The 21,948-nt window shown below is 38.6% G+C and overlaps 1 protein-coding gene across 26 annotated transcripts in view; it reads left to right on the top strand.

Moving 5' to 3' along the window:
• The window catches only part of PPFIBP1 (PPFIA binding protein 1), a 171,553-nt gene that overhangs the window by 93,091 nt on the left and 56,514 nt on the right, over positions 1 to 21,948 (top strand). For all 26 annotated transcript variants that reach the window (XM_055357898.1, XM_055357894.1, XM_031000861.2 and 23 more), the window contains exons 3-4: positions 16,438 to 16,536; positions 17,973 to 18,178. In XM_055357898.1, coding sequence (XP_055213873.1) covers positions 16,473 to 16,536; positions 17,973 to 18,178 — 270 coding nt within the window. In that variant the 5' untranslated portion in view covers positions 16,438 to 16,472. The remainder of the gene's footprint in view (positions 1 to 16,437; positions 16,537 to 17,972; positions 18,179 to 21,948) is intronic.

The following is a 21,948-nucleotide window of genomic DNA, read 5'->3' as shown; positions in this document are numbered from 1 at the left end:
TGGATAAAAGGATTCTTGAGTAACATTCAGTGCCCAGTCAAGATTAGACAGCAGGCATTTGAAGTGGAGCCAACTCAACTTCCTCTGGCTGTGCTTGGTACAGCTAAATCAAGAGGCAGCAAGATGTTTCATGTGGAAAAATAAATTTTTAACACTCTATTATTCTTTAACGGAGGGCAGGAATTGAAGCTTCCTTATATGAAGATAATTCAAAGACATCCAATAGAGATGGCATAAATACCAAAAATTTGAAAAGTATTTTGTTCCGCAGCCTTGTTTTTAGGCTCAAATAAACACCCCATTAAGTAGAATGTATACCCTGATCACTTAGAATACTCAAGTTTCGAGGTGCCACTTAAAAATAAGGCAGATGCTGTACTTAGCTAGGGAAAAGGTATGTCTCTGGCAGGTGGGATCCCTTTACCAGGTCCATGAGATGGACTTAATTGGAAGCAAATACAGAATTGGAGACGGTCAATCAAACGGAAGCTCCTCAGTTCCTAGATCAGTTTCTGGTACATGGTAGGTAAATGAGAAATACTTTGTGAATAAAGTACAATTGTCCCTTGGTATCCATGGAGGATTGGTTCTAGGATCTCCTGAGGATCCCAAAAATCCATAGCGGCTCAAGTTCCTTATATAAAATGATGTAGTATTTGCCTATAACCTTCACACATCCTCCCGTATATGTTAAATCATCTTTAGATTACTTAGAATACCTACTACAATGCAAATGCTATATAAATAGTTGCTCTACTGTATTTTAAAATTTCTTTTTTTATTTGAATATTTTAAATCTGTGGTTGGTTAAATTCATAGATATGAAATTCATGGATACAGAGGGCTGACTATATATATGTATGTATATGAGTAAATGTATAAATTTATTCATGTCACTTTGGAGCACTAGTCCTATGAGACATAGTAAAATGTGGAAAATCCTGACTATATTGATCATTTAGTAGTCCTGCCCACGTCATTCAACATGTAGCTGTGGCAAAAGCAAGTTTTCAAGTTCCTGTCAAGACAACTCAACACATTTCCTCTCTTCTGCTTCTCTGCCTCCCTCATTCCCTCTCTCCTGAAAGTTATGGGTTGTCAGAACTTTTATTGAAATGAAAACAAAATCTAAGTTGATACTCTAAGACATGAAAGAGTCAGAGTCTAACAAGTCTGTTAATATTTCGTTCTTTCCTATGCAGTACTCCAAAGCATGTTTGGTGGTGACTAAGGAATAGTTTCGTTTTGATGGATATAAGCAGTTATTTATTATTTAGTTCGTGATCACCATGGTAAGTGTAAACCAAAAATAAAATTCCAACCACCTGAATGGACCCCTCCTCTCGGCCAAGGGCATTCCAAAGTTAACCCAAAAAACTAGTTTAGGCCATGATGGGAAGGGGGAGCCCAACATGACTCATTATTCCCTCCTTCTTTTTGGAATTACTGATAGAACAGTCTTTTAAAGTCTGATAAGAAACACTGGCAATCTACTCTCTGAAGCTTCCTACCTGGAGGCTTCATCTGTATGATAAAACCTTGGTCTCCACAACCCCTCATCTTAACCCAGACATTCGTTTCTATTGATGGTAAGTCTTTAGATAATAACAACTTTTTCAACCAATTGCCAATCAGAAATTCATTGAATCTACCTATAATCTGGAACTAACCAACCTCCCTCCCCCAGATTGTGCTCCCTTTCTGGACTGAACCAATGTAGATCTTACATGTATCAATTGATGCCTCATGTCTCCCTAAAATGTATAAAAGCAAGTTGTAGCCTGACCACCTTGGGCACATGTTCTCAGGATCTCCTGAGGGCTGTGTCACAGGCTGTTGGTCACTCATATTTGGCTCAGAATAAATCTCTTCAAAATATTTTACAGAGTCTGCCTCTTTTCATTGCCATAGACTTGATAGAGAAATTTTAAGAGTGGGTCTTTAGTCCTTAAAAAGCTCGATCTAGTAGAGACAACATTCCAAGGACCTGGTTAAGTGAGGCTGCTTGCCAGAGATACACTTTTTCCTTAGCCAAGTATAACATCTATTAGAGATAACCAGTGGTTCCATATGGCACTTGGTAACAGAGGCTGAGAGAGAATGGGTATGGGGAGAGACAACAAGTGCTATAGGAGTACTTGATGATGCGGTAATCTTCCTTGAGTATTCTGCCATGACATTCAGTTTTTATATACAAGATCCAGGCGCAGCTGTCACTGGGTATCCACGGGGAGTTGGTCCCATGACCTCCCACAGATATCAAAATCCAGAGATGCTCAAGTCCCTGATATAAAATGACATCGAATTTGCCTATAACGTAAGAATATCCTCCTGTATACTTTAAATCATCACTAGATTACTTATAACACCCGATACAATATAAATGCTAGGTAAATCTTTGTTGTGTTGTTTAGGGAATAATGACAAGAAAAAGTCTGTAAATGTTTAGTCACAGACACATTTTTTTTTCAAATATTTTCTATTCATAGTTGTTTGAATCCACTGATGATGCACCCACAGATATGGAGGGCCAGCTGTATTTCATCAAATTTCAGTGTAAAGGATGACAGGGTAATGACTCACCCAGATGATATTTTTATAGTTCCTCCTGTTTCCTTCCTTTGATGGATGAGGGAAATGCTGTCATACTCAGAAGTTGAGAGTGGGCAGTTAGTTGCCTCAGTAAATGGCCACTCCATCCTCCTATGGCTTAGGCCATAGTCTTGAGTTTGTCCTTTCTCCCAAATGCTATATCCAGTTCTGTTGGCATTTACATCAAAAATATACACAGGGCAATAGAAACGTTGCTGTCTTGTTAGGGGTATGTTACATAGGTGTATGTATTTGTCAGAACACATCAAACTGTGCAGTAAAGATCTGTGCATTTCACTCTCTAAATTATAACTTAATTCATATGTGTAATGCATCCTAATACGTATAGTAATATACATTTTGTATTCAGAATATATAGCAATATGCGTTTATATATATACATATATATTTATCACACATACATACATTTTATATGTATATTTACATATATATACACACACACACACATATTTACTATGTGTGTATTCACACATACATACATAGCTAGTGTCCAATCACCATCTCTACTGCTCCCACCCTGACCCGAGCTACCAATAGAACACCTCTCATCTGAATTGTTGCAGTTGTTTTCTGACTGTTCTTGCTTCTACCTCTGTCACCCCTGCAGTGTGTTCTTAGGAAGGATACTTCTTAAAACAGAAATCAGATCATGTCATTCCTTGGCTCAGAACCCTCCAGTGGCCTTCCATCTCCATGCTCAATTGAAGTCAAAGCCTGGCTGCCATGGAGGCCCCAGATTCCACTACCCCACCACTCCCACCACGCCTTCTGTGCCTCTGGGACCACATTCCCTACTAACCCTCTGGCTCACCACCTTCCGGCCCACTGACCTCAAACATCAACTACATGAAGCTCTCCCTCCTAGGGGCCTTTGTATTTACTGTCGTTTCTCCCTGGAAGCTCTTCCCAGATATTTCTGTGACTTTCTCCCTTCACTTTCTTCAAGGTTTTAATCAATGTCACTTTATCAGTGGGGCCTTCCATGATTATCTGATCAAAACTTTTAAGTGCCTGCCATTCCCTTTCTGCACAAAGAGCTGGCAAGGTATATAATTAAGAGGATGCGCTCTGCTGCCAGACTGTCTGACTTCACATCATTTTCTAGCTGTGTGACTTGGTGCCTCAGTTTGATTACTTTCTGTGCCTCAGTTTGATCACCAATAAAGTGGGAATAAGTATTGTGTCATTAGGGTTATTGTAAGGATTAATTGAATTGATATATGAAAAGCACTAAAAACAGTGCCCGGTACAGAGTAAGCTAATGTTAATGTTATTCCTCTTGCTTGCTTCATTATTTTTCCCATAACACTTATCAATCACCTTCTCACCTGCTATATATTTAAACTGTTTATTTTTTGTGGTTTCTTGCTGTTACAATGTATGCGCCATCAGAGCAACAACTTTTTACTTTTTTTCCTCTTCTATTTTCTTTCTTTTTCTTCACTACTGTACCTTCATCACTTAGAATAGTGCCCGATATGCAGTAGGTACTTAATAAATATTGTGTAATCAATGGGTGAATGAGAGAAGAGTCTGCACTTTCAGGAGGCTGTAGGGTAAGGTAGGTTAGGGGAGGGGCTGGAAACATTTTCCGCAAAGAGTCAGATAGTAAATATTTTAGGCTTCGTGAGTTACAACTACTCAACTTTGCTGTTGTGGCATGAAAGCCACCATAGATGATATGTAAATGAATGAATGTGACTGTGTTCCAAAGAAACTTTATAAAAGCAGGCAGTGGGCTAGATGTGACCATAGGTCATAGTTTGCCAACTCCTGGGTTGGGGAATAATTTTTGGCTTTACTTTCCTCCTTCTCATTACTCCTCCCTTCAGCCAGCAATTAGTGCTATTCACTCAGAACTGAAATATGAATAATTTGAAAAGCATTACATTACCCCTTAGTATTTGGCTCAGTATTCGTTAATTGTACAAATTTTCCATATGTCCCTTAATATTGTAATAGGAAATAACAACGTTAAGAATATATTTTGAACTTTCCAGCTGTACAGTTTCAGGGCTCTGGTTTTCATTTCTCTTCTCCAACAGCCGAAAACTGGTGATTCTGGCCAGGAGCACGTATGCTATAAAGGAACAAGCAGTGTTGGCATTCCTCTTACTGTATGGCCAGGAGTGTAACTGACACCCAGTTGGAATAGAAACCAACAGAAATTACCTACAAGACAAACTGTTGCGTTTATAATATTATTTATAAAAACTTATTCCTCCACAAAACTGTTTCCCTGCCCACAGTTTTTACCACTCTTCCCAATCGATTTTATGTGCTCACAAGTTTCTTCCAGCTTTTTAATGCAGTGAGTTTTTGACCATGTGACAAACTGAAACTTTAACACAAAATATATAGCTTTTATTGTTGTAATTAAAGCAGATCCGAAATTAGACTCATTTTGCTGATATGATCCATTGTAATTAGACATATAAGCAGTCCAACTACGTGACTGCAACTGATGTGAATTTGACGCAACCAGAAATGGTTTTTGTGTCACCTCTTCTGAATTTAGCAGCCCATCCTTATTGTCGGTGCTAACAGTTTTCCACTTGCCGTTTAATTTTCTTCATCATTTTATATGTGTGGGAAGAGAACAGACCCGGACCATGCTCCCCATTTGTTGGGGTTTTCTTGCTCCCTGTGTTGCGCCGTTTTACAGCTGTGGTCCAGGGCTGCAGTTTCCAATCAGAGTGTGATGTAACCTACTCCCAAGACTCCTGGCCAGTTTGTCCCCCCAGAGCAGTGCTGCTCAAACCATCTCTTGGGAAAGACCATTTTGTTTTTCCATCATGAATTGATTCATTTTCTAAAATTCAATTTAAAAAGAAAATTGAGTTGCCAGCAGAATTATCACATAATTGGATATCACAGCAAGGCCAAGTTGCGATGTAATTTTTAAAACATTTATTCTCAATTTGTGTACTTACAGTAGACCGGTAACAGTTCGTGCACCAGCTCCAGTCCACAGACCACATTCTAAGCAATGCCACTTCAGTAGTTTTCACTCCAGTGGTTTTCAAACGTTTTTAACCCAGTATAAAGTATGCATTCCTAGGCTGTAAAACACATGAGTGTGTAGACACCTGTGCAGACACACACACGCACATACTCTGAAACCGCTGGAATGTCAGCCCCCTAAAGGCAGAGCTTCGCTTTTCTTGGTCTTTTTCACTGTCCTGCCTCTAATACCTGGCGCATAGGAGGCCCTCAGTCAATATTTGTTGCAGGTACGTGTGTGTGTATGTGTGTGTCTGAATAATCAAATCAAAATTTTCACATGATAATGCTTAACCTTTACTCCTGATGAAATAGCCTTTTGTTGTCTATTTAATAAAAAGAAATACTGATTTTAGTCTAATAATTCTATTTCAGTACATTCTAATTTTAGGAGTCGTGACCCATGGTTTTTAAAACATTCCTTTAGAAGGTGCTCGTGCATAGGAATTTATTATTCTTTTCTTCTTCACAACTTTGAATAGCTGTTACTCACTCCTGTCTTCCTATAGGTATACATATCCCAGAACTGTTTACATCTAGGAAGCAGTCCATGTAGCCTGCATACATTAGGTTGGTAGGCCTGTGAAGGAAAATAGAGATAGATGAGTCTCCAGGTTTTTAAGAGCTAAAAGAAGGGAAGAATGAGGTTAGAGTTAGAGTGGTTAGAGCAATAACAAGTTGAACCAGACCCGCCGATACTCCTCCATAATACTGGGGACTAAGTTTGCAAACTCTTAGGAATAATGTCATTCCAAAATAGTACAATGAATTTGATTCACCTACATCTCGAAGAGCATGAAATTTCACTTTTTAAGATTGTGCATAGCAAGGCTGATAGCAATAATCACGTTTATCTAAATGTATCTTAAAATTTAAGGTCATGGCTCGGTGCAGTGTCTCACACCTGTAACCCCAGCACTTTGGGAAGCCAAGGGGAAAGGATTGCTTGAGCTCAGGAGTGTGAGACCAGCCTGAGCTATATAGCGAGACCTGGCCTCTACTAAAAATAAAAATTTTAAAAATCAGCTGAGTATGGTCGCACCCACCTGTGGTCCCAGCTACTGGGGAGGCTGAGGTGGGAGGATCACTTGAGCCCAGAAGGTCAAGGCTGCAGTGAGCCGCGATCATGCCACTGCACTCCATCCTGTGTGACAGAGCCAAGACCTTGTCTCAAAAAAAACAAAACAAACAAAAAAACAAGTAAAGGTCAAGATGTAGTTTTCTGGCTTATGCAGCTAAGAGGAAGGTGATACTATCAGCCAAAACAGGGCATATGGGAGCCAGGATACTTAAGACATCAGAGTGTGTGTGTGTTTGCGGAGCCACTGAGTCATAGCTGCACACAGCAAGCATTTGGTGTCCACCACACTAGAAGATGCGGAGCAGATAGCAGAAATACAGTCTGTTTTCAAGGAGCGCACAGCTTCATCCAGGAGACAATCACTGTAAAATCAGGGCTGTCATGGAGGTGGCGGTCAGGCTGGCCTTGGAGGAAAGAATGCGTGACCCACCTTGAAAAACATGTGTCCCAGGACAAAGAAGAGGGTCCAAGCAGTAGGGGGATCAGTGCATGTCATGGCACAGAGGTGAGAGGGCACAAGTGTCTTCTAAGGAGGGCATGTCTTTGCAGTATGGTGGGAGGCCAGCAGTCCTGTACATAGTTTATGGTTTGGATTAGAAACTACCGAATGAGTGAGAGGCATATGTGGGAACAATATGGCTTTTGGACTCAAATCTCACTTCTTCAGTGACCTTGAACAAATTCCTAACTTCTCCATGTAGTCATAACAATAGCTAGTAAGAGTAGATATGGAGAAATGGAGCTTTCTTTCAACTTGTCACAACTTATCACAAGATCTTTAAATCTACTGACATTTAATACACATAAGTTTTTCAATAGCAGCAGCATCCTTTATTCGAGAAGTAAAAGATCTTGGCTTATTGTATAAACCTTTTCATCAACTCTCTTCTGGTTATTCCTAAGCATTAATAGCACAGAGCCAGAAGGCTCATTTCCTTTTACCTCATCCTATTTTCCCTTGCTGCTTCATTTATTTGATTACTTACTAGCTTTGCCTCTTTGTATTTTGTGGCGTTTCATTTTAGTGAACAAGAGAAGTAACTTTTACTAATGTATTGTCATTAATATGCCCTCTTTTGTACTCTGCCTTACAATCCTCTGTGAGTGGCTGTTCCATTTCCTGAATAGCGTGTGCATGTGTGTGTTTGTATTTGTGAGGGTGGTTAAAGTAACAAGTGTTTTATTATTTGGTTTATAAATATTTGGTGAGCCCTTAGTATGCTTGAGGTTATGATAGAGAAATAAAATATCTAAGACAATATGTCATGGTTGAAGGTGTTTGAAAATTTTGTGGTTTAAATACATGGATGAAAAAACTGAAATGTTTTATTATGGAAAGCTTCAAATATATAAAAATATAGATAGGATACCCAACTGGGTGCAGTGGCTCACACCTCTACTCCCAGTACTTTTGGAGGCTGAGGTGAGCAAATCGCTTGAGCCCAGGAGTTCAAGACCAGCCTGGGCAACATGGCGAAACCCTGTCTCTACAAAAATAAGCCAGGTGTGGTAGTCCCAGCTACTTGGGAGGCTGAGATGGGGGTATTGCTTGAGCCCAGAGAGGTTGAGGCTGCAGTGAGCCATGTCTGCGCCACTGCACTCCAGCCTGGGCGATAAAATGAGACTGTTTCAAAAAATATTTGTATAGATAGATAGAATAGTATAGTGTACCCTCAAATACCATCACCCATTTTCAACAATTATCAACTTATGGCTAATCTTGTTTTATTAATATCTTTACCCTTATTTTATTCTATTTTATTTTAAAGCAGATTCCAAATGTTGTATCATTTTATCCATGAGTATTTTGTAACTTGTCTCTAAAAAATAAGGACTCAAAAAAGATAAGTATAATAGCATTATTAATAACCTTAGAGTGACAGTAAGTCCTTAATATCAAATACACACTGTTCAAATTTCCAGTTATATCATCCATTCTATACTCATTTTACAGTTTTTTACAGTTTTTTTTTTTTTTTTGGAGACAGAGTCTTGCTCTGTCGCCCAGGTTGGAGTGCAGTGGCACTCCCATCTCAGCCCACTGCAATCTCAGCCTCCCAGGTTCAAGTGATTCTCCTGCCTTAGCCTCCCGAGTAGCTGGAACTACAGGCACATACCACCATGCCCAGCTAATTTTTGTATTTTTAGTAGAGATAGTTTCCCCGTGTTGGCCAGGCTGGTCTCGAACTCCTGACCTCAAGTGATCTGCCCGCCTTGGCCTCCCAAAGTGCTGGGATTACAGGGGTGAGCCACTGCGCCTGGCCTTATTTTACAGTTTGAAGCCTCCTCAGGAGGCTAAGGTGGAAGGATCACTTGAGCCCAGGAGTTTGAGGCTAGCCTGGACAATACAGCCAGACCCCATTTAAAAAAAAAGTGTTGTAACATTAGATATCGCCCCTGCTGCCAACATCCCCTACCTTTTCTGGTTTCACCACCTCCCCTGCCCTTGTTTTGCCCTTTCCAAGTGATTCTGAATTAATTTTCTAGGGATGTTAGAGCAGATTGGTGGTGAGAAGGGCTAATAGATTGGGGAGGAAAAAATATGTGATGACAGATACAGAGCAGAGAAACAGAAAACAAGGAGGGTTGTATTTAAGAATCTCTAAAATGTTGCACACATAAGTACCTATAGTGGTTGAGGTTTAAAGGGAGAGATTTTTTGAATTAAAACCTGAATGGCTTCTTCAGAGCTGTTATTTTTGGATGTAAAGTAAGAAGCTGAGGTGTGGGGAGAGGAATTCTGCCCTTATTTACCTTGTCAGCCAATTCCCACCTCATCTGGGAAGGGCTTGTTGCCCCAAGGAGAAAAGACAGGCCTCAGTGTGTGTGAGTCTAGTGATTGAGTGCGCCTCAGAGCCAGTGGGAGGGCTTGGAAAAACACAGATTGCTGGGCCTGCCTCTGGTGTTTCTGAATCAGTAGACCTAGGGTGGGGTCTAGGGATTTGCATTTCTTTTTTTTTGAGATGGAGTCTCACTCTGTTGCCCAGGCTGGAGTGCAGTGGTGCGATCTTGGCTCACTGCAACCTCTGCCTCCTGGGTTCAAGCAATTCTCCTGCCTCAGCATCTCCAGTAGCTGGGACTACAGGCTCACACCACCACACCCAGCTAATTTTTGTATTTTTAGTAGAGGTGGGATTTCACCATGTTGGCCAGGCTGGTCTCCGACTCCTGACCTCAAGTGGTCTGCCCACCTCAGCTTCCCAAAGTGCTGGGATTACAGGCGTGAGCCACCATGTCTGGCAGGATTTGCATTTCTTACTAGCTCACAGGTGATGCTGCTGTTCCAAACCACTGACCTAGTACCTGTTTCTCCCTCTAGATCTGGTTGGGTTTTTGTTTTAAATTAATTTTTATGAGTACATAGTAGGTATGTGCCTTTATGGGGTACATGAGATATTTTGATACAGGCATACATCACATAATAATCACATCAGGGTAAATGGGGTATCTATCACCTCAAGCATCTGTCATTTCTTTGCGTTACAGACATTCCAATTCTTTTAGTTATTTATAAATGTACAATAAATTATTGTTGACAGTTGTCATCCTGTTGTGCTAGCAAATATGATGTCTCTGTTTTTAAGATAGTTTCTCTTTGCTGAGATTGTATTGCTGCACACATTGGCAATCATTGCGTAATTGATTAACCTTCCGAGACAGCTTCTTGGCAGAAAAAAAATAAAAAAACTAAACTGTTGAGAAAGGTATGAGTAATTTGTGTGAAAACATATTCTATTTTCATAATGACCACAGAATACTGTGGCGTTCTACCAGCATAGTCAAATGTATGTGAACATTCTCCCTTTCTCTGAAGATTCCTTCTTTTAAGTGTCTTAGTCTCAGTGAATTGTATCTATCTTGGGTAAGAAGTTCAGGGTTCTCTTTCAAGCCCAAGCACTTTACCTAAAGAAAGCTGAGAAAGCTAGGACAAATGTTATTCTCACAAAAATTTAAAAGAAACTTGCTAATTTTCTTATGGCCTTTCTTTTCTTCACAGGAAGACTGGGCAGTGAGCCTGACCTAAAACATCAGTTAGTCAGCAACCCTGCAAAAAATTGTGGTGTCCTGCCAATGCTTTAGCCACCACGCCCATGCCCGGAACTTTCCTTGATATTTTACCCCATTCAAATCTGCTCTAAATGGGTCCTGACCAAACTTGAAATATACCCTGAACATATTTCTGTTGGTTACCCACCCCCCGCCCCGGTTTAGTCTCTTACTATAATATTTGAATCTTATCCCCAAGAGCTTGCTTATCTAAAACTTTCCTACATTTATTTTTATTAAGCCATTGGAATAGGAAACCAGTAGCCCAAGAACTCCTGCAAACGGAGCTCATTTCACCGTTTACATCACCCAACAAATAAGAGGCTTCTCCAGTTCGAACTATGACTTTGAACCCCAGCTTCACTCCTTTGTTGTGGTAGTGATTAATGTATTTCCTGGTACCTTTTTCTTTAGCAAGTCATTCAAAGAAGCATATATTAGCCACTTAGAATCCAGAAATAAATTTGCTATTTTGTGAGAATTATTGGATGGTGAAATTTTTTGTTCTTTAGGATTTTTTTTCTTTACTTTTGAGACAGGTTCTTTATCGCCCAGGCTGGAGTGCAGTGGCACAATCACAGCTCACTGCAGCCTTGGGCTCCTGGGCTCAAGTGATCCACCTCAGCCTCCTGAGCAGCTGGAACTACAGGCACATGCCACCACACCCAGCATATTTTGTATTATTTTTTGTAGAGACAAGGTCTCACTATGTGGCCCAGGCTGGTCTCAAACTCCTGGGCTCTAGCGACCCTCCTGCCTTGGCCTCCCAAAGTAGTGGGATTACAGGTGTGAGTCACTGTGCTTGGCCTTGGATGGTGAAGTTGTAATTTTCTAAGGGGTTTTGCCCACCCAAAGAACTCAACTATAACTAGCAGATTTCTGGGTAAGCAAAGAATGGGAAGAAATGGAGCTGGATATTCTGAGCCTTTTATTTTGGACCATAGGTTCATATAACTGGATTATTCATGATCCTTGATTCATGACATATTATCATCATAGTCTTACATGCAGAGGTCCATGCATGTCCAACTTCATTCATTATTTAGTTCTCTTTTAAAGTGGAATTTTTATTTCTAATTTCTAACAACCAACTTCTCTTTCCTAATTTTTCAAATACCAAAGTTTTATTTGGAAAGTAATCCTAGGAAAGACTTAGAGAAATAAAGAAGAGAACTGATAAATTATGCATTATCAAACAGGTTACCACTCTGAGTAGATCTTAATTGTTTGGATAATTCTGGGAACCAATGTAGATTACATGAATCAGAATTAGCTCTTTCTAGGGGGAAAGTGTGCTGGAATATTTAAAGCTGATAACTTTAAATATTAAAGGGACATTAATTCTCTGGCATTTTCAGACCACCACATCCAATGGCAGAGGGCTCCCTGAAATCTGGGACAGTTAAAAGTTGGGCTGGCATGCATGGAATTACAGAGGGCACCAATTACATCTGCCTCAGTTAGAAGCTAAACAGTATTATTAATCCATCTGTTTCAAAGGCATTCCCAATTAAATTAGTTCCAAATGAATTTTATGCTTTCAACATTTAGCCAACAATGAGTGGTTCCTTCCTAGTTAAAATAAAGAACTTAAATGGGATTGACATTGGGATTCTTTATGCCTGACAAGCTTTAAAGACCATTGCATAGTTTGATGAGTTTTGGCAAATGTATAAACTTGTGTAACCTATATCTTAATCAAGATACTGACCAGAAATTCCACTGGTGTCTCCTTTCAGTCACTCACCATTTTCTGTAAGTAATTATTGCTCTACCTTCTATCATAGGTTGCCTGTTCTTGAATTTCATATAAAAGTGTCATACAGTACATGGTCCTTTCTGTCTGGCTTCTTTTGCTCAACATAATGTTGCATGTATTATTTGTTCCATCTCTCTACTGTAGAATAATATTCCATCGTATTAGAATAATATTTCATTATATTAATTATGTGAGGAAGCCCAGGGAATCTTCCTCTCAGAAATATTTATGAGACTTAAGAAAAGACTTAAGAAAGTCTTTTTAGAGACCAGGGGATTTTCTAAAGCTTTTTTATTTAGCCTTTTCATTTTTAAAAATACGTTGACCTAGCCCTGAAAATTAACATAGCTTTATCAACACAGATGCCTGACAAATTAGGCTGCCTCTAAAATAGCTCAAGCCATGGGCAAGGCAGAATTTTAATAAATATGGATGGTCTATTCTTAGTACTTCACCACTTCAGGTTGTGTGTTTCTTACTCTTCTGTGTAGTTCTTTAAAACCCATTTGAAATTTATCGAAACTGATTCTGTGGCCTTGCATATATGCCTTATCCTGGTGAATATAACGTGTAGACTTGAATGTATATTCTGCATTTGTGTGTTTTGTTCTATAAATTGAATTTGGTCAAGATGGTTGATAATATTTTCAAATCTTGTGTGTTACTGAGTTTTTTTTCCTACCTTACCTGTCAATTCTAAAGAAGGTTGTAAAAGAACAAATGATAGATGGGACAAACAGAAAAGAAATAGCAGGGCAATAGACTTAAATCCAACCTTATCAGTAGATTTAAATCCAACCAGGTCAACCATATTTATATTATGTTAAATATAAGTGGATTAAATTTGTCTAATTCTCCCTTAACACCATCAGTTTTTGCTTCATGTATTTGGAAGCTTTGTTATTAGTTGCAAAAACATTTGTGCTTGTTATGACTTCCTGATGAATTAACATCATTGTAAAATAGCTTTCTTTCTAGTCATACTTCCTGATTTGTAGTCTTTTAATAAACCCGCTCCTGCTTTCCTATGCTTACATATATATGTTATCTCATTTTTCATCCTTTTACTATTATATTTCTTTATATTTAAAGTCTCTATTAACAGCACATAATTAGGACTTAAACTAATCCGATGATCTCTGGCTCTTATCAGTGTTTATTGCATTTGTATTTAATGTAATTTTAAAAATGTTATTTTAAAAAATTGTTTTATTTCAGTAGCTTTAGGGGTACAAGTGGTTTTCAGTTACATGATGAATTGTATAGCGGAAGTCTGGGATTTTAGTGCTCCTGTCACCTGAATAGTGTACATTGTACCTATTTTCATCCTTACCTCCCTCTCACTCTTCCTGCTTCTGAGTCTCCGCTGTTATATACCATTTTGTACGCCTTTGCATACCCATGGCTTACTCCAACTTACACAACACTTAATACGATTATTTATATGCTTCAGTTTAAGTCTACCACCTTGGCTATTGATTTTTCTTTCTCCTATGTGTCCATTGTTCCTTCATTACTGCCTTTGGATTCAATAAAATCGTGGCTGAGTCTGCAGGGTTGTAGGAGCCCAGGAATTCAAGACCAGTCAACCGGCAACATAGTGAGACCTTGTCTCAAAAAACAAACAAAAAGTAAAGGTTCTATGAATTCATATTCTCCACAACACTTGGCTATGTCAATTTTTTTCACTAATTGGGTATAAAACATTATCACATTCCTTTATACTCCTCATTTATTACTGATACTAAGCAGCTTTTCATATTTTTATCGGTTGAAAACATTTCTGCCAAATGATTGTTCATATCCTCATGCCTCCCATTTTTTCATTGATTTCTAGGAATTCTACACTTGGAATACCACTGAACTGGACCATTTTTATTTGACTACTTTTAACTTATTAGAGAAATCTTTGGCCTTTGATTCTAATGCCAGTCCCTGGCTACCTGTTTAATTTGCAAAGCCTTCCAAATTGGGCCCCCTTATCCTACTCCATTTTTCCCCTTAGCACCTACCACCTTCGCCATGTTACATACGTGTTTATTACTTGTATGTACTGTCTTTCCCTGACTAGTACATGTAGGCTGCTACATGATATAGAGATTAAAAGTTAACGTTTTGAACTTTCATAGCAATTTAACATTGTCATCATATTTTTATTAAATGAAGGGAATCGTCTCCAATGAATTGGAAATTTTTAAAGAACTAGTTCTTCACTACTTTGTAAAGCATGGTCTAGATTGTCTCATACCTTCATATAATAGCATTTGAAAGGCTCATTAAACAGAACAGAGAAGAACTCGGTAACTATTATACCTATCGGACTTGAACTGTTTATGCTTTACACAAAATATAGTTGCTAACAAAGACGAATATTTTTTTCTAATTTAGTGAGATGATATGTTTTTCTAACATGGGCATTACTTTGTGTTATTGATATTCCCATGTTTATAGCTGAGCCTGGTATGTGTCTCTTTGTTTTATATAGACACATATATAAGTGGTTATTAAGTATGTGTCCTGCTTCTTTGGATGGTGCACTGGCTGAGTGTGTGAATAAATTGTTTGGAATGACCTAGGTTCATAACCTAACTTGTTGATTCCTTGTTTCCTGGGTAACCATAGACACATACCTTGAGTATTTTCATGCTGTAGTATTTCCAGATAAATGGTAGTGATATTTTTCACCTTTGGAAGTGAGTAAAGTTCTGGAAAATCCTTAGGTGAAATGACTTTAAATCAAAATAATATTTTACAACAATTATATGGCATTATGTTAGAATGAATGCATAATTGGGAACTGATCCAAGAAGTTGATACCGGAACTATAAATATATTTGTGAAAATAAAGTGGTGAGATTTGGCTGCTTGGAAACAGAGGGCAAAGGTTTCTGGGAAACAGCATGCCCTTTATTTCCCAGGTATTTGCTATACCACAGTATCTATAACATAGTAAGAGCTTTATTCGGGTCTATTGGGAGAATCTACTGGGTGCTTAGTCTGGTACCTGAAATGCATTAATGAATGCTGAAAATCACATTATCTTGACTTTTTCCTGCCAATGACCAAAGTTTTTGCAAGCATTATCTCAATATATTTTTTAACAGATAAACCAATGAGTAGATTGTGATGTAATTTCAGGATAAACCCATCTTCAGATAGGATCAGGTAAACAGAAATTATGTATTACAGTGGAAGTTAGACAGACCCAGGTTAGAAACTGAACTTCGCTATATTTACTTTGCTGTGTTTCCATGCAAAAATCAAACATCTTTTATCCTCGTTTATAAAATGGAGATGAATTTACACATTTTATAGAGCTGTTGACTAAGGATTATGGATAATTTATGTAAATGTGTAGGAAACACTATAGGCACTCAATATGTGATAGCTATGGCTCCACTACAAAATGTTTAGCATCAGTAGGGGTGTATGTGTGTGTTTGTGTGTGTGCGCACATACATTTAGTATATGTGTTAGTGAATACTTTTCTTAGACAAATCTTAAGCCCTTGTACAGAAAGAAAAAACAAAAACAAACAAAAATAAACGAAATTAAGGAACAGAGATTGGGTGGGGCTGGTAAAGGGAGAAAGGAGTCTTGTCTGACCAGTGCTTGTCACGGCCCTCAGCAAGCTTCCATGGCCATCCCTGTTGCCCTTTACAGAGGTCTAGAGTTCTAGAGAACAGCATGGAAACCATGCTAGTGGATTTTAAACACCTCAAATGCAAGAATGGAATCTTCTTTATTAACTGATACAGGTATCGCATGTGGTCTTGTGCTACAGTAGGTGATTGGCCACAGCTTGCTACTCCACTACTGAAGTTTTTGCTCCATATTTGACTACACAGCAGAGTTATCATTTGAAGGTGAATTAGAAACCCACTAGCAAGCCTATGTCATTAATGGATGTAATGATAACCTTATTTTTTTTCAGATCTGGGTTGGAATTTGCCCCTGACAAATAATAAAATGATGAGTGATGCAAGTGACATGTTGGCTGCGGCGTTGGAGCAGATGGATGGTATCATAGCAGGTGATCTGCGTCCTGTGAAAGACAGAATCACAACATTTACTCTCCTCACTTGGCTTTTTCACTACAACTTTCATATTATCTTTTCACTTTATTTTCATTTTTTAGCCCTATGCCTTTTGCTTCCCTGTAATTTCATCTTTGTTCCTCTTCTCCATTTTCTGCCAGCATTATTCTCAAACATTATTTTAAAGTATCAAAAATTTCAGTTCCATCCTAGGTTTCTAATCAAGGATAAAGAATCTGCATCTCAGGTGATTCTGGTGTAGGTGGTCTGTGGACCATACTTTGAGGGACACTTCTCTACCCAGTGAACATGAATGTTCTGATCTGTTTTCTTGAATTCAAAATTCACTTTCCACCAATGACTCCCGTATCTTTTTTTTTTTTTTTTTTTGAGATGGAGTCTCTCTCTGTTGCCCAGGCTGGAGTGCAGTGGTACAACCTCAGCTCACTGCAACCTCCGCCTCCTGGGTTCAAGCAGTTCTCTGCCTCAGCCTCCCAAGTAGCTGGGATTACAGGCACCCACCACCACGCCTGGCTAATTTTTGTATTTTTAGTAGAGACAGGGTTTCACCATCTTGGCCAGGCTGGTCTTAAACTCCTGACCTCGTGATCCACCCATGTCGGCCTCCCAAAGTGCTGGGATTACAGGCGTGAGCCACCGTACCCGGCCATATCTATTTTTTTTTTTTTAAGAGAGGAGGTCTTGCTGTGTTTCTCAAGCTGAAGTGTAGTGGCTATTTACAGGCATGATTACCTGTGAATAACATGCATAGTGCAGCCTTGAAATGCTGTGCTCAATCTTCACACCTCAAGTACCTGCGATTACAGGCACACGCCACTGCACTTAGCTCGTTCGCATGTATTTACCTTCCCAATTCTTTGCTAAGCTTCCAGTTCCTATCTCTAATTTCCAACCAGATATCTGTCCAGAAATGTCCTATAGGCACACCAGTATAATCATTTAATGCATTGAGCTCATTATCTTTCCTCAGAATTTACTCTGATAGTCTTCATCTGGGTTCATTTCATAACCCTTCATCCACAGTTTTTCTAAGCCAGAAATCATTTGGTCCAATATTGGTCCGGAATGGACCAGGTCTAATATTTGTATTTTCTGATCTGCCACTTTCTTATCCATCATCTCCATGAGGCCAGCATACCTCACACCAAAGCCCACCAGGCTCTTTTTCTTTCTATACCCCATAATTGGCCTCCTAGTTACGAATTGGACCATGGATATTTACCATTAACTACATGGTTTTAATTTTTGCACCATGTAACTCTGACTTGGAGAGATTTATGTGATTGAATTCTCTTTTTTCTGTTTCTTTTGATTGTTCCTTACTGTGACTAGACTGGTTTACCGCCTTCGGCTTTGGTATTTTTATCTAACATAAATCCCATTGCTCTCTCTGTGATTTTGTTTAACTTAGGTTCTAAGGCTCTGGAATATTCCAATGGGATTTTTGATTGCCAATCTCCCACCTCTCCATTCATGGGAAGTTTGCGAGCTCTGCACCTTGTGGAAGACCTGCGTGGATTGTTAGAGATGATGGAAACAGATGAGAAAGAAGGCTTGAGATGCCAGATCCCAGATTCAACAGCAGAAATGCTTGTTGAATGGCTTCAGAGTCAAATGGTAGGGTCTGCCTGTTATAAATTCTGTTATAAATCCTTTGTTGCTTATTCCAAAATTTAGAACATAGAATAGCTGATTAGAACAAGAAAAGTTTAGGGCAACAGATATGCTCCGATTTTATTACTTAAGATATCTTAATTTTCTTTTGACTCTAGGGATAACTTTTTAAACAGTGCTATTAGTGTACATTTTATAAATACCAACAACATGTCACCTGATTCTGCCCATAAAAACAGACTGGCTTTTAGATTGTGCCTGAATGACCTACTGTGGCTTAAATCAAATAGTCATGTAAGGGAAAGAATCTTGCATATGATAGATGATTTCTCAGTCATATTGGGTTATTCACCATAAAGGATCCAATAGCAATTCTAAATGGAAAGCATAATGAAAGACATTCAAAAAGCAACAGGATTTACAGCAGTATTTGACCAGAAGTGCCATCTAGTGGTTTATGGCAATCATTTCAGTTCCAGTTCCCAAATTAAATTGTGGAGTTGGGCCTTTAACCCATTTATGCGCAGTGTTCCATTATTGGAACGCTAAGCTTGTGGGAGTTATTTATATCCTGCTCAAAGTCATCGCCAAGGTCTCATTTAAAAAAAAAATTCACAACCTCCAGCATAAATGGGTTAATGGTGTTACTCACTGAACAATGAGGCCGCTTTCTAGGCATCCTTCTCAAAAATTGAAGATGTGGCAGAGCTACCCTTTGTCTGGGCATGGTTGGAAATACCGTGGTTTTAATCTGTGACGAATACATAAAATCTAAAGAATGTCACAAAAACAGATTCAGTGGAGGACAGAGGAAAGGAGATATTTTGTGCTTAAAGGATATCCAATTTTCAGTAAGATGCACTCATATGCTTATGAGTTAATTGTGTTGATATAAAAGCTAATGAGAATCATATGAAAGAATCGTGATCTACTTTTGGATCTGTGGTAGACACAAAAACTGCTTGCTTTAGGAACCTTAAGAGTACATCCTACAGCTAAAACATTTTCATATCATGTGACGCAAATATTAGAGCTCCCAGCCAGTCCTGTGCTGAATACTCTGTGTTCCCACCTGGTTTACCTCTGCGTTTCTGAGTGCAGATAATACAACCCATCCTTTAGTGGGGGTGCAGCTACACAAACTTGATAATTGGAGACATTTTACTTGTTAAAACACATAATGCCTTACTATTATACTTTATATTTGCTCTACAGATTTCTTCTCCAGAGATTTAAGGGTCCAGGTTTGCTGATTTCTTTGGGGATTGCTTCATGCTCTGCAGTTGGTGTTTCCTGGAATATTCCTTAGTCTATTTCAATGTCCTATCTCACCCCTTCTTTACTGCATGTTCTTCTGACCATTTAGCATGCAGTGAAAAAGGAATTTACTATTGTTAGAAGAACCTATTTCTATCCCACACCCAGAGGCCACCAATGGCAATAGTAGGCTAAGCGTACCTGTAGTTCAGTTTTTGACATGTGTCTAAAACATGTCCATTAACATGTGCTTAATCTGTTCTGTGAAAGTATTTCCAGAAATGATAAAAAGTAATGATGGTTACATCTGAATATAAGTTAGATCATGACACTCACTCCTTTTTTCAGAAACTACCAATGGCATCACATCTTACTCAGAGTAAAAACCGCAGTGCTTACTGTGGGCTGCAAGGCCTCGTAGGATTTGCTCCCCATGACTTTCTGACTTCATCTTTTGTCACACATCTCCTTATTTGCTCCATGCCAAGCACAGTGGCTTTTTCACTGATTCTTAAACATGCCAGGTACACTGGCCTCAGGGCCTTTGCACTGGCTTTTCCAGGCACTGGCTTTTCACTCTGCCTGGAAAGCTCTTTCCCCAGATATTTGCATGGCTAGCTCCCTCACATTCTCCTGGTGTTTACTCAAAAGTTGTGATCTCAGTTAGGCCTTGTATCACCACCCTAACTAAAATTATACCCATTTATTCTTTGTCTTACATCTCCCTGCTTATTTTGTTCTTAGCATTCACCATTTTCTTATGTGCAATGTGTTTGTGATGTTTATATCATTTATTTTCTGTCTTTCCAATTGGAATGTAAGCATCAGGAATCAGATTTTTGCCCTTATTTTAAAAAAATTACTGTATTCCTGGTGCTTAGAAGACTGCCTGGCTCAGTAGTTATATTTGTAATGAATGATGCTCCATGAATGATAAAGTGGATTGCATGTTTGAATGAATGGAAGTTGTTTTAAATTTATTCTTTGGATGGGTAATGGCTTGTTGATCTGTGTTTTCAGTTGCTTTGTGTCTTATTATTTGACATTTTAACTTTGAGAATCCACAAAATGACAAATATTTTACAGAACTAATGAAGATTCCGTTTTTATCCTAAAAGTAACAATAACAAAATAAACTAGATGTAGATCCAGAGAGATAAGGAATTTTTGTTGTTGTTGCTAAATTTATTTTTATCCATCTAACTTATTTATATGAATTCGTCACCTTGCCCCCAACTTTCCAAATTAAGTGTGTTTTCTCAAGCACACAGAGAATGACAGGATGAAAGAAGAAAGACAGCAAAAGGCAAAAAACAAAGCAAGAAGAAGAGAGGAGGGCCGGCTGTTGGGAACCATAAAAGCATAGGTGTGAAACTGAGTTGTCACCACACACCTACCACGATAGACTTTATTTTAGAACCGAAAAGCAACTTGGGCCAGCATTGGGAATCCAACAAGTAGAAGATTATATATTTATAATTTAGTAATTTGCTGATAATATTAAATTTTTCCAATTTAATATTTCAGAAGTTGGGATGTGTTTTATGATCTTAAAATGGGTACATGTATACATTTTAGCTCGGATCCTTCCTCCCTTCCTCTCTCCCTTCTTTCCTTTTTTTATTAATAAGGTACTTAGAATAGTCAAATTTTAGAGACAGAAAGTAGAAGGGTGACTGCCAGGAGCTGAGGGGTGTGGGGAATGGGTTTTGCAAGATGAAAAGAGTTATTTAGATGGATGATGGTGATGGCTGCAAAACAATGTAAATGTATTTACTACCACTGAACTGTACACTTTAAAATGGTTAAAATGCTAAATTTTACATGTATATTTCACCACAATAAAAAATTAAAATTGATAGCATCCTAGAATTTAAGGAACATAGAATCCTAACAAATTCCCCCTTCATATTGAACATGGGAAAACTGCCCAAATAAAAGAGATTATGATGTTTTAAAAAAGGAAGCAGTGAATGATAAGGCAGGATTGTATCTACGCAGTTTCAAATGCAGGCTGCAGTGACTGCAGACCTGAATTTTAATGTTGGCCCTAACTCTTCAAAGCTTGTATGATCTTGTGAAAATGTCTGAAGCTCTGTGTCTTTGTTTTCTGGTCTGTAAAATGGGGATGATGGTTACTGCCACTTAGGATTGTAAGGACCCTGTGAACTAACATATGCTGAGCACTTATTGATATGCCTGGTCAAAGGCTAGTCAGAAAGGTAATACTGAAGAGCAGAGCATAGAGAATAGAGGGAAAATGTTTAACAGCATCCCTTTGCAATGAGGGAAAGAGTTGGGTCCAGTTGCAACGGGAGTTAGGTTACAAACCACCCATACATAGTTCACTTCTTGCAATAAAAGAGTACAAACATTCCTCTGACTGAAGAGAAGCTTCTGGGATATTTTAGAAAAACTTAAATTCAGAAATTTTTGGAAATAATTATGTATCTGTTAATAATAACAGACATATAATTAAGGTTCGATTCATGTTTAATGATGGCCAACTTGAGAGG

Source organism: Gorilla gorilla, chromosome 10, assembly GCF_029281585.2.
Source record: "Gorilla gorilla gorilla isolate KB3781 chromosome 10, NHGRI_mGorGor1-v2.1_pri, whole genome shotgun sequence".
NCBI lineage: Eukaryota > Metazoa > Chordata > Mammalia > Primates > Hominidae > Gorilla > Gorilla gorilla.
This window is presented reverse-complemented; position numbering and strand designations above follow the sequence as displayed.